The sequence below is a fragment of the Polistes fuscatus genome, unplaced genomic scaffold, assembly GCF_010416935.1.
Source record: "Polistes fuscatus isolate 324 unplaced genomic scaffold, CU_Pfus_HIC Scaffold1, whole genome shotgun sequence".
NCBI lineage: Eukaryota > Metazoa > Arthropoda > Insecta > Hymenoptera > Vespidae > Polistes > Polistes fuscatus.
In genome coordinates, this window is record NW_025112997.1 from 16,165,901 (window position 1) to 16,179,699 (window position 13,799).

The window sequence follows — 13,799 nt, forward strand, 5'->3', positions numbered from 1 at the left end:
TTTGACTCTAATGTTTCTGTATGATGAACGAACGAACGATCCATCGAATTTATCACTGGGATATATATTTGTAAAAACAATCTTGAACTCGCAAAGAAAAGCAACAAAACTTCTGTTTTCTGATTATGCAAAGTGTCTTTGGTGGCAAAGACTTTGGCGAGGATACCTTCAACGCAATGGCTTAACGCAGTCCGGTGCCAACACATTCAAGGTTCTCTTGACACAATGCTTTCTTGTTCTTTATCACTTTGATACAATTTTAGGGATACTTCGCTTAAATATACGCGAAAATTGTCAAGTTCCATCAAGAAATGATCGATTTTTAATTGATCAGATTATACAGTCCATTTTAAAATGACTTTAAAAGAAAATTTGTTCTTTGAATTTTCTTTGATAAAAGATAGAAATTACATTTCAAACAACCTTATGTCAACGAGTACTCATACCTACTACTTTTAAAGAAAATACTCAAAAGAATAATAAAAAATATTGACTTATAGTAAAAGTAAATATAAATTGTAATAGAAAGTATATTCTTACAAGTGAAAGGAAGGATAATTAAAAAATAAACTGATTAATTTATTATAAATGTTCGACCTTTTATTATTTATAAATATAAACGATGTTATGGAAAATTTGAAATTGACGAGTAAAAATAAATATAAATTAAAATGAAGAAGTATTTTTATGAATTATGATTTTAAACGATTCACAGATATTATAAATAAATATAAATTAAATAGAAACACAAAATATTGTCACATGAATTCGACCATTTAAGAGAACACAATCGATTAGAAAAAATATATTAACTAATAATTTAATTAAAAATATAAATTAAAAGATATTTTCATACAAATATTATCACTAATATGACAATTTAAGAACACTCGATTAGAAAATATATTAACTAATAAATGAATTTTAAACGTTCAATTTACTATGGTATATTTAAATATGTCAAAAGATATATACTACAGATGCAGATATTTAATGCGACCTAGCAGAACGTTGTCGCTATTTCGGAACCTAACTACGAATATCGGAAAAGAAAAGAGAAGAAGAAATGACGGTAGCAAATACTCGATGGGAAACGATTCTTTGGTCCAGCGAACATGTTCGAAGACGTGGAACGTCAGTAGAGAAATGTTTACATCTTCTTCACAAGGAAAGACCCGTTGTACGAGTTGAATCTTTCGAACTTGTTATTCCACGTTTTAAACGACCGACTGTTCGTTCCCTCGAAAATGAAGCATCGAGACGAGAACGATGTATGTACGCTCCACTGTATTTTGAAGATGCTGACGAAATGCAAGCCGTTTTAACAAAAGTGTACGAAAAAGTGTACACATTTAAAACTATAAACATTTTCATTTTGACTCATTCATGTATAATCGGTATATATATAAACACATAATGAATAATTTAAATGATTCTAATTGAAAAATAAATTAAATGATTTCATCTGATAAAAATCTGTGTGCGTGTGTGAAATTATTTAATATTTTTACATAAAAGATTGATACATTATTGATAAATTTCGATGATTTTAATCTAACTTCAAAAATCATTTTAATTAATTAAAATTACATATATATAACTATATAATAAAAAAAAAAAAAGAGAGGATTTTGAAATACACGTAACTTTTATCGAGATAGTTATAGTAAAGTATAAATAAATATAGGTTTTATTATGTTCTAACGAGGACTATATTTGTCGTGACCGAGCACAACCCATTGGTTTCATGACTGACATGAATGAAACTGGGTGTATGTTACTGACACTAAATTCTATTTGTGTCAAATAATACGAAAAAGACACACACTTACATATATATAGAGACTCATAGATCAGTCACAGCTTGCATAAGTGTCACTTTAACATCGTGTCACTTTACTTCACTTTAATTCTCTTCTTTTTTCTTTATAATGCTTTGTCCAGTATCGATGACAACAGAAATTTGTTTATTCTCAATTTGAATATAATAAGAAATACATAGGGACAATTTATGTGCAAGTAAAAAAATTTGTGTGAAGAAATTAATTTCTTTAAATTTTTTTATTTGCTTATTTTATTGCTTGCACATAAAAAGATTGAAACGAATACGATAATAAATATAAATTAATTTAATATCATACAATAACACACCCAGTTGTTTTTTGTAAATTAAATTTTTTATTTATTACTTTTATTGCTAATGAAATATAATCATAAAGTACCAATTTAGATGATGTCGTTTGATCTTATCTCATTTGATGGGAAAACGATTAGAATTTCATTCGGGAGATGCGTAAATATGACATAAGCCTCGACGTGGGTCAAGTACGAATAGAAGAGGGTCGGTGATATTTTGACGCATCTGTCAGTCGATAAATCGTTAATGGAACTAGAAATCCAACACTTGCTATAGTACAATGAAACTGCAGAAGTTTCTGCAGTAAGTATGATATCATAAAGGCACGTCTCATGTTTCTTCCCTACGGTCTTTAATTTTCTTGGATCTTTTTTTTTTTAACAAACATGTCAGTTTCTATTCACTTTTTTGTTTCGTTAATTACATTTAAATATAAAGGAAAAATTAAAATGATAATAAAAATTTGACGAATTGAAAAAAAATTGAAAATACATATTGTTATACAAACAAATAATTATTAATGAAATAATAAATAAATAATCTCACACCAGGATTTATATGTTCGTGTTCAATGAACCATTTAAGATTCAAGTTATAATTTTCATTTGATTGAATTTAGGAAACACGAGAGCCTACATGCTTACATCGTAGGAATGCAAAAGTTGTGTTATTATCGAAAGATATGCATTCGAAGAAAATTGAATTTCATTGCACTAGTTTCTTGACCAGTCTTATCGTTTACGTTTGTAACCGTAATGGAACTTGGTTATCAATTTGCATTGTCAGTCTTACGTGTGCATTTCAATACGTATCAGTGCAAATAATTGTTCATATCTATTGATTTCAAGGAGAATAAACTGTCCGAAAAGAAGCTGCAAATATTATATCTATCAGATTGATTCGTAAATATAAGTGTTATTATATTAATAAATTGTAATTAAATTTTATAATAATTTATTCTCTTCTCTCTTACTTATAATAATACTTATTTATGAATCAAGCCAATATTAATTACAGTACGTATTCATAATTTCAATTCAATAAACTTGATCAAATAAAATATATAAGAAATTATTCAATTTTATAGAATGATAAATAAGAATGTTTAATAAATTCTCTCAGTTTCCGATAACATCGTCGTTGTAATTTTACGAATAGTTTCGATTCCATTGAAATGTGTTTCTCTCTTCATTCTCCGATTAAACATGGAACCAGCGTTTCTCGGCTACGCGTAAATGCACATTCTGCTTCGTCATCAGTATTTGCTCGTTGCTCTCTACATTTTCCGATCACGTACCGATTAATCGTCAGTTACTTTGCCTCGAACGAGATGAACGACGATTTTCGAGCCGGCTGATACGTTTTACCTCGTTTTAGCTTCATCTTTCTTTCGTTTATAACGTTTAACGATCAATCAATGATTAAATTGGAAAACTGTTTTATCAAATAACGTAAATTCTTCACGAATTTTATATTTTATATCTATAAATAATCCCTAACGATGAAGCTTTATATATATATTTTTTTCTCTATTCATCTATCCATCTCTTCTAAACATTTGAGCTTTAATTTGAAACATTTACAGCATAAATACAACGTGAAAAGCATCGTGGAACTATGGATTTGCGGTGAGAAATATAGAGAAAGCTATTGAACGTATATACGTAATACGTCCTACACAAATATATGCACATGAAAAGAGGAAATTGAATTAACGTAAACGTTACGATACGTGAATACTATAAATATGAAATTTTATATCGACTTAACAATATTTTTATATGATAGATATATAAAATATGATATATGTTAATACATAAAATAAAGAGAGCATTACAAATGACATTAAGAAAAAACAAAATATATATAGATAAATGTAAAAATATAAAATATAAAAAATATACATGTAGAAATTTTTTAATTCATAATTTCAAACAAATTTATTCAAGGCACCAAATTAATTTCTACATCATATATATCTCTATACAGTATATGTACATACAATAAGGGTAAATTTTGTATGAAAAATAGAAAGAGAAATGAGTATCGAACATTGAAAAAAAAAATTGAATCAACGGAGGGGGAGCAGTACAAAGTACGATTCATCGTTTCTGGGGAATGAACGAAGGACAAAAATGGAAGATGAGGAAGTAGAAGATGAGATTATCGATTAGTGTAATACGGTTTCCGATGAGAGTATATATAAGCTTCTGAATAAAAAGAAATCCTGTCATGGTTTGCTCTATTATGCGTCCCACGAAATTCTACATTTTTCGATTAAAAATTTCGCACTTTTTCTCATTTGACAGTGACAACTAAATGTAAAATGTGTTACGTTATATGATAAACGAGGGTAGAAAGCATAATAATAATAATAACAATAATAATAGCAATAATAATAATAACAGTAATAATCATCATCGTCACAATCATAATAAGATAGCGAATGAATTCATAATGAAGTTCTATTTTATACCTCGTCTTTCATACGTCATACAAGTATGTTATGGATAAAACAAAAGAAAATGTTAACGTCACAAATAATAATAACTTATCTTCAACCCTATTTTTTGATTTGGCGTTGAAATTAATATTTATAGATTTAAAACATTTAATTTACATATATTAATATATAATTTATTAATTTCGTAGCATATAAAAGTAAATAAAGTTAACAAAAAATATAAACACATATATATATGTGAAATTATAATAAGTTGTATAAAGGTTATAGACATTTGAAATCCTCTTAAATTCGACTAATTATTAGACGCGTACTTTTCTCTCTCTCTCTCTCTCTCTCTTGTCGAGAAGTTTGCTCGTGGCAACGTATTAATTTCAGGTCGCCGGCACGTTTTATCGAAGACTTTGGCCAAGATTTAAACGTCGCTTCGGCGACAGTTTAATGTCTACGAACACGACTGGCACGATATTCGAACTACGGCTTAGATTTTCAGTGCCAGTGGTAAAAGCAGACGCGTGACACGACTGTTAGAGACATTGGTAAACGAACGATATTACTCTTTGCTCTTTTCCAAAAGCATGCTCTCTTGACACCTACTGTCGGAAAAAAATAACGAGAAAATTGATTTTTATTTTTATTTTCCTATTTTTTTAATTATATTCTGTATTTTCATGTTACTTACGCGCTCTTTTCAATCGAATTTTTTATTATTTAACAAATTCAACGTAAAGCGCGCCAAGAGAATACGATAAATATGGGATTATTTTTTTCAGAAATTACATTAAAAAATCTGTTTGAATTTAAGGGGACGTCAAAAGATTTTTCTTCGAAAAATATTTTTCACTTCACGCATAATTTTTCTGCTTTCAACTATACTTTCCTATCACGGGATTTCCCTAAAGATGCTTGCCTCATCAAACCATACATCAACGAGTTCCTACGATGACATATACGTATATACGTATAAATAAATATTAATATATTGTATATGTATCCTTAAGAAAGGATAACAAAGTTGAAGTGAGTTATCGATCAATCTAATTTACGAAACTTCACGCTATACGCAAAACATTTTTGTCTAAATTTTCGATTACAAAGGAAGAGGACGATAAGAGAGATGAAAAGAAGAAGTTAGCTCGTTCAACTACTAACGAAAAATTAATTATTCGTTGGTTAGGACATTAACAGTCGAAATAATAGAAGGAATTACTCAGGAGTTTATCAAACTTTTAATAAGCAATTATTTCACATTTTAATGAGAGAAATCAGGGACTTCTAGGTGTGCGGATTTTCGCATAAATTTAGGAAAAAGAAAGAAGGAAGAAAATCTACCCAGCGAGGGAGAGGGAGAGAGAGAGCGAGAGAGAGAAAGAGAAAGAAAGAAAAAAAATGAGAAAAAGAGACAAAAAAGGAAGAGTGTGAAACGAGAAACAAAGTGACAGTTTCAGCTCGCGAAGAGAAGTTAGAAAGAAAGAGATAGCGAATAATAGGGTCGTGGTAGCGCAAAAGAGGCAGAATATACGAGTGGTGGTAAGTGCGAGTGAAATAGAAGTTCGGAGAGACGCGCAAGCGCCGATTTGCGGCGTGGAGAACGCTTGCCATCCGCGTGGCGCGAGTTAGAACTTGGCTTCGTGCTTTTAGTCTTGCCCCGTCCCTTCGTCCATCCTCGTCCTTGCCCGTCTGCTTACTTGCTACGATCTGCCCTCTAACCACCACCCTCTCTTCTCGTTCACGCGGGAAATTCATCCGCGTGCATCAAGAACGCGTGCTACTCGTGCCTGAAAAAGAATCGACTAATTTATAACAAAAATTCATATCTTTAATCAGAATTAGAAAATGATTTTGTTACCGAAGTGCCTGTTCATTCTACCGAAGAACAAACTTTAGTTACTAAATTATTATTGGGTATCTTGATATAATTTAAAAAGGTGATTGGGGAGAGCTTTGATGTCGAATCTTTACAAACAAAAAATAGTCTTTAGTGGTCCTTTTTATAAATCAACATAGTAACACATAATGTCGGAAGAATTATTATCTTGTCGAGATTCTACAATCACCAGAAGGAATAACAAGTCAAATACAGCTCAGAGAAGATGGCGTATCTTAGCAAAAGCTTTAACAGGCTCTTCGGATTATCAAGCAGAATCAGACGAGGAGATTTCCGTACGACGTTTCACGAGTTTTGGGTTACTTAAACCGATTCTCTTGGAAAATACTATAATCGATTCTGACTCTTGCTGGTACGAGTATTCCGCCATGTTGGAGAACGAACTCTTTGAAGTTCAGATACGAAGGATAAACAAGAATTTTACTGCGAATGAACTCATTGGATTCAATAATACCGGAAATGTTTGCGTCTGGCCGTCCGAGGAGTGTCTCGCTTACTATTTGCTAAAGAATCGTGCTATTTGTCGAAACAGAAGCGTTCTCGAACTTGGTGGTGGTATGAGTTGTCTTGCTGGTGTCCTCGTTGCGAAATACTGCAATCCGAGTGCGGTCACGCTTACCGACGGCAACGTTACCAGCGTCGATAACGTTCGTTGTATCGTCCTTAGAAACGACATGGCAGATTTCGTCGAGTGTGGGGTTCTTCAATGGGCTAGGGCTGCTCGAGCCCTTAGGCAAGCTGCTGCAAAAAATTGCAATCGAAAGGTGATTATCTTCTCTCGAAAGGGTAGTATGCATTTTCTGTAGGCTATTTCGATCAAGCTACCTGAAATTTTACAACGATCCATACTTCGGCTTCATTGATCTCGATTGAATCAATTTCTTTTAGTATGTAAGAAGAACGATTATATGATCTCGATCGATCGTAAATGTCGATCGTAAAATTGATCGCGATATCGTATCGATAACGATGTATAATACTTATATTCGTTCTTTTATTTTCTCAATTTCCATCCTTTTTCATCCATTTATCGATACTATTTGTAAATAATATTTTGTTCATCGTTTTGCCTTGCATATTTTTTTTTTGTTTTATTTAATTTTTTAAGAAATATTTTTTTAACCTTTTCATCCTACGCGTAAATTCTCTTTTTCTTTTTTTTTTTTTTTAATTAATATTTTTGGTTGACTTTTAATCGAACATCCTGCGATAATCGTTCCAGCACGAATCGTGGTGTTAAATAGCATACAAATTTCGAAACGCATGGTCGATGCTCTCGTGGCCGAATAACGCGATTCGTCGTGTGCCATTCTGACCGATGTTAACGTGATCGGCATCGACAATGTCAAGTGCACCCTTGTCTTCGACAACGCGCATACCAATTTCGTATGAGACCCGACGTAATGCATTCCGCGTCACGTTCGATGAATCACTTCAAACATCGTGCCTTGTTCGATGAAAAAATAACAAAGACTTCTGAGGAACAAAACGAATAAATTTTGTAATAAAAATAAAAATACACGCAAGTATCACAATGAAACGTATAGAGCTTCCTATTTACAAACATCAGTAAAATACAATATTTATATAAATATGATGTATTTATTCTCTTTGACAAAATTTATAATTAATTCTATTCAATGTATTTTTTTTAAACTCAAGCTAATCAACGCGCTCGGAAAAATTTTATTTGTATTTATTTAATTTGTAAAGTTTCCGTTTATGTAGTTGCATATTTTATTTAATAATACGGTCAATTCAATGTCGTGAAAAGATATTTAAAATTTGAATTAATACCAATGTCATTTCGTTAACGAACAAATCGAATATCGTTTGTTCTATTATGCGAATCGATAGTTTAGTAAGCTTTTATAAGTTCGGTCCATTCGTGGGTAGTAAATCTTCTGCAGAACTTCCGGGTCGTTTTCTCTATTACAGACCAAACGGAACGCGCGAATAGCTATGTGGATGATGCACCATTCGAACGTTTCCGGCTAGACTTTAGCTCGACTTCCTGTGTATATCGTATCGAGCTCTTTCTTTCTTTCTTTTTTCTTTTCTCTCTCTCCCCTCGTATTTCCGTTTCTACTTAATGTTTTGTCTTTTTCTTTTTTCTATTTTTTCAAATAACATACTCGTGACAACAAGTATCGTCTCTCAATTTGGCAAATCGGTGGTTCTTTGCTGGTTGCTATTTGTATTTGTGTTTTTTATTTAAAAAAAAAAGAAAACAATTAATAAATTTCATTTACGATTTCAAAAGTTCCATTTTCAAGACGAAAATATAAAATATTATTTTTTTGTTCATTTATTTCTTTTTACCTTGATAATTTTCTCGGAGAAATCTGAAAGTGTACCATTCAGTCTGATTCCACTAGAGTATCAAGTTTCGGATATACAAGTTAACGTCTACCCAGTTCGCTCATAAATGTTTCGTCAATATTAAGTATGTACACATATGATATAGATTAGATAGAAAAGCTCTAACTTTTTTATTGAATCGTTCTGAATACATGCAAACATACTCAAACGTTTTTAAAAATAATTATCTCTTTTCCACTTCGTTCGATCGTAAAAACAAATATCGACCAATAACGTTTCTCTGTTATATAAGAATTTGTCGAAATTTAGTTATATTTTTTTTCTTGTTTTTTTCTCTTTTTTGATCGAATTTCATCAGATGACACGCATCATCGAGGAGGAGGATGATGGCTTACCAAGCAAGAAAGGATTGTACGAGGTGATCCTGTGCGCAGATTGTCTCTTCTTCGACGATGCCAGGCTTGACCTAGTCGAAACGATTTATGGTTGGCTTGCTGACGACGGTGTGGCCCTGGTGATAGCACCTAGACGTGGAACGACGTTTCAGAAATTCGCCGAAGCTGCGATCAAACGTGGTTTCATAGCCAGGCAAACCGAACGATACGACAGCGAGGTCTGGTCGAGACATCTGGAACTTTTGGATCAGAGCCAGGAATATTCAGCCGATTTGCATTATCCTGTTCTCCTGGAACTTTGCAAGCAGAAAAAGACACCACCGGGATGATCGAGATCCATTGGGGATGAAGAGGACGACGACTATGACCTTGACGAGAGTTTCACCAAATGAAATATATTTTTTTACTCTTTCGAAACAAACCCTTCGTGATATTGTCTCTCTGTATTTTGTGAAGTTGTTTCTTGAAATAGGAAGAACATACGAGATAAATGAACGTTGTTTATATTTTATGACAACGTATGACAAATGATGGATTACGAGGAAACGTTCAAGAGTTCAAGGTTCAACGATGATTGTTAAAAATGATCCTGGAAGAGTAATTTGCCGTGTCGTTTGGATTTTAGAATCGAAAACTCTAAAAGAAAGTTTTCCTAGCACGGTGTAACGCGTAAAACCGAATGGCATCGTTGTTCAGCGTTAATAACATGTTAGCCAAATTGACGATGCTCCATCAGCTTTCTAACATCATCTTAAGACTTAGACGACGTTGAAGATGTTCTTGGAATACTATTCTCTCTCTCTCTCTCTCCCTCTCTCTCTAAGTTACTTAATAAAGACCGTTTTCATTATGCTCGAAAATGCATCTCGTTGTGTACGAGCGTGCACGTGCATTCTAAGTGTAATATTTATACGACTAAGGAGATGTTTAATCTTACAAAATGAGAGTAAAAAATGGTAGTCAATAAAAAAAAAGAAAATGGAAGATTATTTAGCTTGTTAAAGTAACTGTTTTCTATTGTTTAAAAAGAGTTTAGGAGACTATTAAGAGAGTCGTATTCAATTCGTACCTGATTTTTCATAGAACGAAAAAGTCAGTGTTCCGATATCTCATTATATGATGTAATTGTGTGTGTGTGTGAGTGTGTGTGTGTGCGCTGACAAATTTCTAAGTTGTTTCGTACGAACAATTTGAATAAATGTGTTTGACACTTTGGACATCGATATCGAACGGGGATAAGAAAATAAAAAAGTTTTTATTTAATTTTTATCAATGTTGGGGAGTTTCTTTAAAGATTAAAAGACACTAAAAAAAAATATCTGTACAAAGCTTGTACCGTCAATGATACGTTTCTAATATTTTTGTGATTTTTTTTTTTTAGAAGATATACAATTTCTCATTAAAAATGTTTCGTTATTAAAAAACTTATTTAAAAAACGATGTCATTGAATCGAGGAAATAATAAGTCGAGGGTTCACCTGGATCGCGGTTATTCGAGTTTTAACATAGTCTCCCCTTGTTTTTCTGCACGATTACGGAGTAACGCGTGTCTGCTCACTGATCAAGAGTCTTTGAAAGCGAGTTTATACAAAAGAGAAAAAAAAACGGGAGAAAGGGGAAGAGTTCTTTAACCACCCTTATACGAAGTCACTCTCCGTTGACAATGTGGACGATGATCGGATAAGCTTATTCTCTCTCTCTCTCTCTCTCCTCTCATTTTATCTTGCTTTTGTCTGAAGAATTTTCGAAAAAATTCAACGACATATCGTGTAGGTATATTGTATCGTTTTCTCGTCTATATCCGAGATTGCTCGTTTGCCGTTTTCGATAGAAAAGATCAACGTTGTGTTGATGAAAGAAATAAAAGGAATGTTCGGATGCGGTTGACGGCCGGTGCTGAAAATAAATATCAACGTGAATACTTTCGAAGGATCGATCGAGTTCTTCCCTTCTATGCTTTTCATTCGATTATCCATCCCCTTTTTTGAAGAAGCGAACGAACTAGATAAAGAAAAATAAATGAAAAGGAAAACGAAATGCTTCGATTTTGTTATCTTTTTGATCGATTCGAGGTTCGAGGAATCGAGGATCAAATTAAGAAATCGTAGTAGCTTCTTTAATCTCAACTTCTTTCACGCTCGAACGAAGAAGATTCGAAAGACCATAACCGCGAACAACAACGATGACTCGACTACTGTCGTTAACCAACAGACAACGTTCTAATAACGTTGTTGCGACAATGAATAATGATAGAGAAAGTAGGGGAGAGAAAAAAAGGCCAGATACCGAGTAGCCAGACGCGATAAGTCGACCCCATCGCGATCCAACATCGATCAAACTCGACGAAATATATTCCTCCATTTTGCTTGACATAATATCGCGAACGTCACGATCTCTACATGCAGGATACTTCAGATTTAAACCGACAGACTTTGCAAACATGTTGGGGAGGTAATTGTGAGTTCAAAATGTTTTGTCATATACACCATGGGACTTTATTCGTCTTCATTTTGGAGATATAAATAAAAATACTGACAACTACGGTAGAGGTTTTTTTTCTTTTTTTTGTTTTTTTTCTCTAATGGATGGGTATGAAATCGAGGATGAAATTTCATGGAAAACTTGACGTACTGAATAAACGTTATTAATTGATAGCAGAAATTAGAATAATTGTTGTTTACTTTCAATAATAATCTTGCTAATATTCAACGGATACGGTTCGTGAGTACGTACTCACTTATTTGCGCACACAAACAGACAAGAGATGATCATTTTGAACAACTTGTGTAAATCAGTGTAGACAAAATCTTTGAAATAAATGATTATCATTAAAGGTTAAGTACCTTTAATAGAGCTGATTACTTGTGGTTTATATTACTTTCTCTGTTTTATCTCGGAAACGAAGACAAATCGATTCATGATGTTATATAACATTTTCTACTCAAAATAAACTCCAAACGTATTGGCAAAGTTTGTCGGCTTTAATTTGGAATACCCTATAAATATGTATTTATTTGGCGTATTTATATACTCGACGAGATTCGTAACATATTGTTTTAATTGTAATTCTATGTTCTATATATTCCATTCTATTTAAATGAATTATAATCGTGGTTTTATTTTCTTTATCATTTTATTATGCACTTTAAAAATATTTTTTCGTTTGTAAGAGTGAATGAATAGTTTATCTCCCTTTAGAATATATTTATTTGGATAATATTGAAAGACATTTTATTATCTGTTATCAGTCTTTGTAAGAGAAGAAAAATCATTTAATGTCGTTTGAAATGATTAAGGGTCCAAAGCTCTTACGAAGAGTCTCCTTTAAGATTTTTCAAACTTTCATAATGCGAAAAATTTAGATAAATTTTTAGCAGCTATAATATATAGTTTTTATAGAAATAATCGATAGATAATATATCGAAGAAGAATACAATATACATATTCAATTATTATTACGAATTTTAATATGCAAATTGCTTAATTAATACAACAAATTATATATAATGCCAGTTTCATATATGTAAATTCCTCTAATCTTGTTATATTATTAATCTCATATTCACTTTTCCGATTATTATGAAAAACTAAAGAAAAAGAAATATATTAAGAAATCGCTGGTAAATGGTAATAGACAGTAATATTTTATCACTAAAGATGTTAAAAATGTATTACATCATACGAACAAATTTTTATTTCAATATTCGTATAACGAAACAATTATCATAATTTAATTCTAATACGAACAAAGTTGGAGTCAACTTATTCCTATTCTAGTTGTTAAGATTAAATCGTATAAATAATATAAGAATGAACTCTTTGAGATAAATGTTTTTCTTATTGACTTATTTCACGAAGTAAAGGAAAATTGTTCTTCTAACGTATGAGAATGTGTGTTAGTCGTAAAAGAAAATGATTGTTTGAACGAAAGGTAAAGAAAGTTTGTATAGATCAAGCTAGCCCTTTAGTAATAGAAAGGATAATTACGTAAAAAGTCGTTCGTTTAAAAGGTCTAATCTGACCCTTATCCCGATCGTTTCTTCTTTTCCTACATTCTATATGCCTTTCCAACTCCAATGTCGTTACCTCGAAGGACCAATCTAGTTAAGTCTAGTCAAGACTACCAAACTTCCATTATCACGTACCAACTATGTATCCACACACAAATAGCGTCTATTATATAAGTATATTCACGATTATATCATATACTCGGAGAAATTCTCGAATAATAAAATATTTTCAATTATTCACTGCGTTCAATTATTTTTACATTTACCCGACTAAAATACTAGTTGTTTTAAAAGTCGCTTAACCCGTTTGAGTATAACAAAAATTTCCCACTCTGGTAATAATAAAATGTAGGTGTTCCTAAGCATAGCGAAACATAAGCGTACCAAAAATAGGATGACAAGAAAAGTAAACCCAATATTTTGTTCTCTTCTCTTTCATCTTTTTCTTCTTTCTTTTCTTCATAATATATAATTCCTAACTAACATTTTTATCTATTATTTAATATAATCTCAAATAATAACACATTCTCGCATTGGCATAAAGCATTAGTATCTGACAAAGCGATAAAGAAGGGGACACATC

The 13,799-nt window shown here is 31.9% G+C and overlaps 2 protein-coding genes and 1 long non-coding RNA gene across 3 annotated transcripts in view; all 3 read left to right on the top strand.

Annotated features, from left to right (window-relative positions):
• The window catches only part of LOC122514595 (WW domain-binding protein 4), a 41,106-nt gene that overhangs the window by 3,026 nt on the left and 24,281 nt on the right, over positions 1-13,799 (top strand). The window lies entirely within an intron of this gene.
• On the top strand, positions 56-1,055 carry LOC122514610. The gene is made up of 2 exons (XR_006303095.1): positions 56-211; positions 981-1,055. It is a non-coding gene; the product is annotated as an uncharacterized LOC122514610 (long non-coding RNA).
• On the top strand, positions 6,230-11,453 carry LOC122514605 (calmodulin-lysine N-methyltransferase). The gene is made up of 2 exons (XM_043631533.1): positions 6,230-7,253; positions 9,170-11,453. Exons 1-2 carry the CDS (start codon positions 6,618-6,620, stop codon positions 9,533-9,535), a joined length of 1,002 nt encoding a protein of 333 aa, XP_043487468.1. The 5' UTR covers positions 6,230-6,617; the 3' UTR covers positions 9,536-11,453.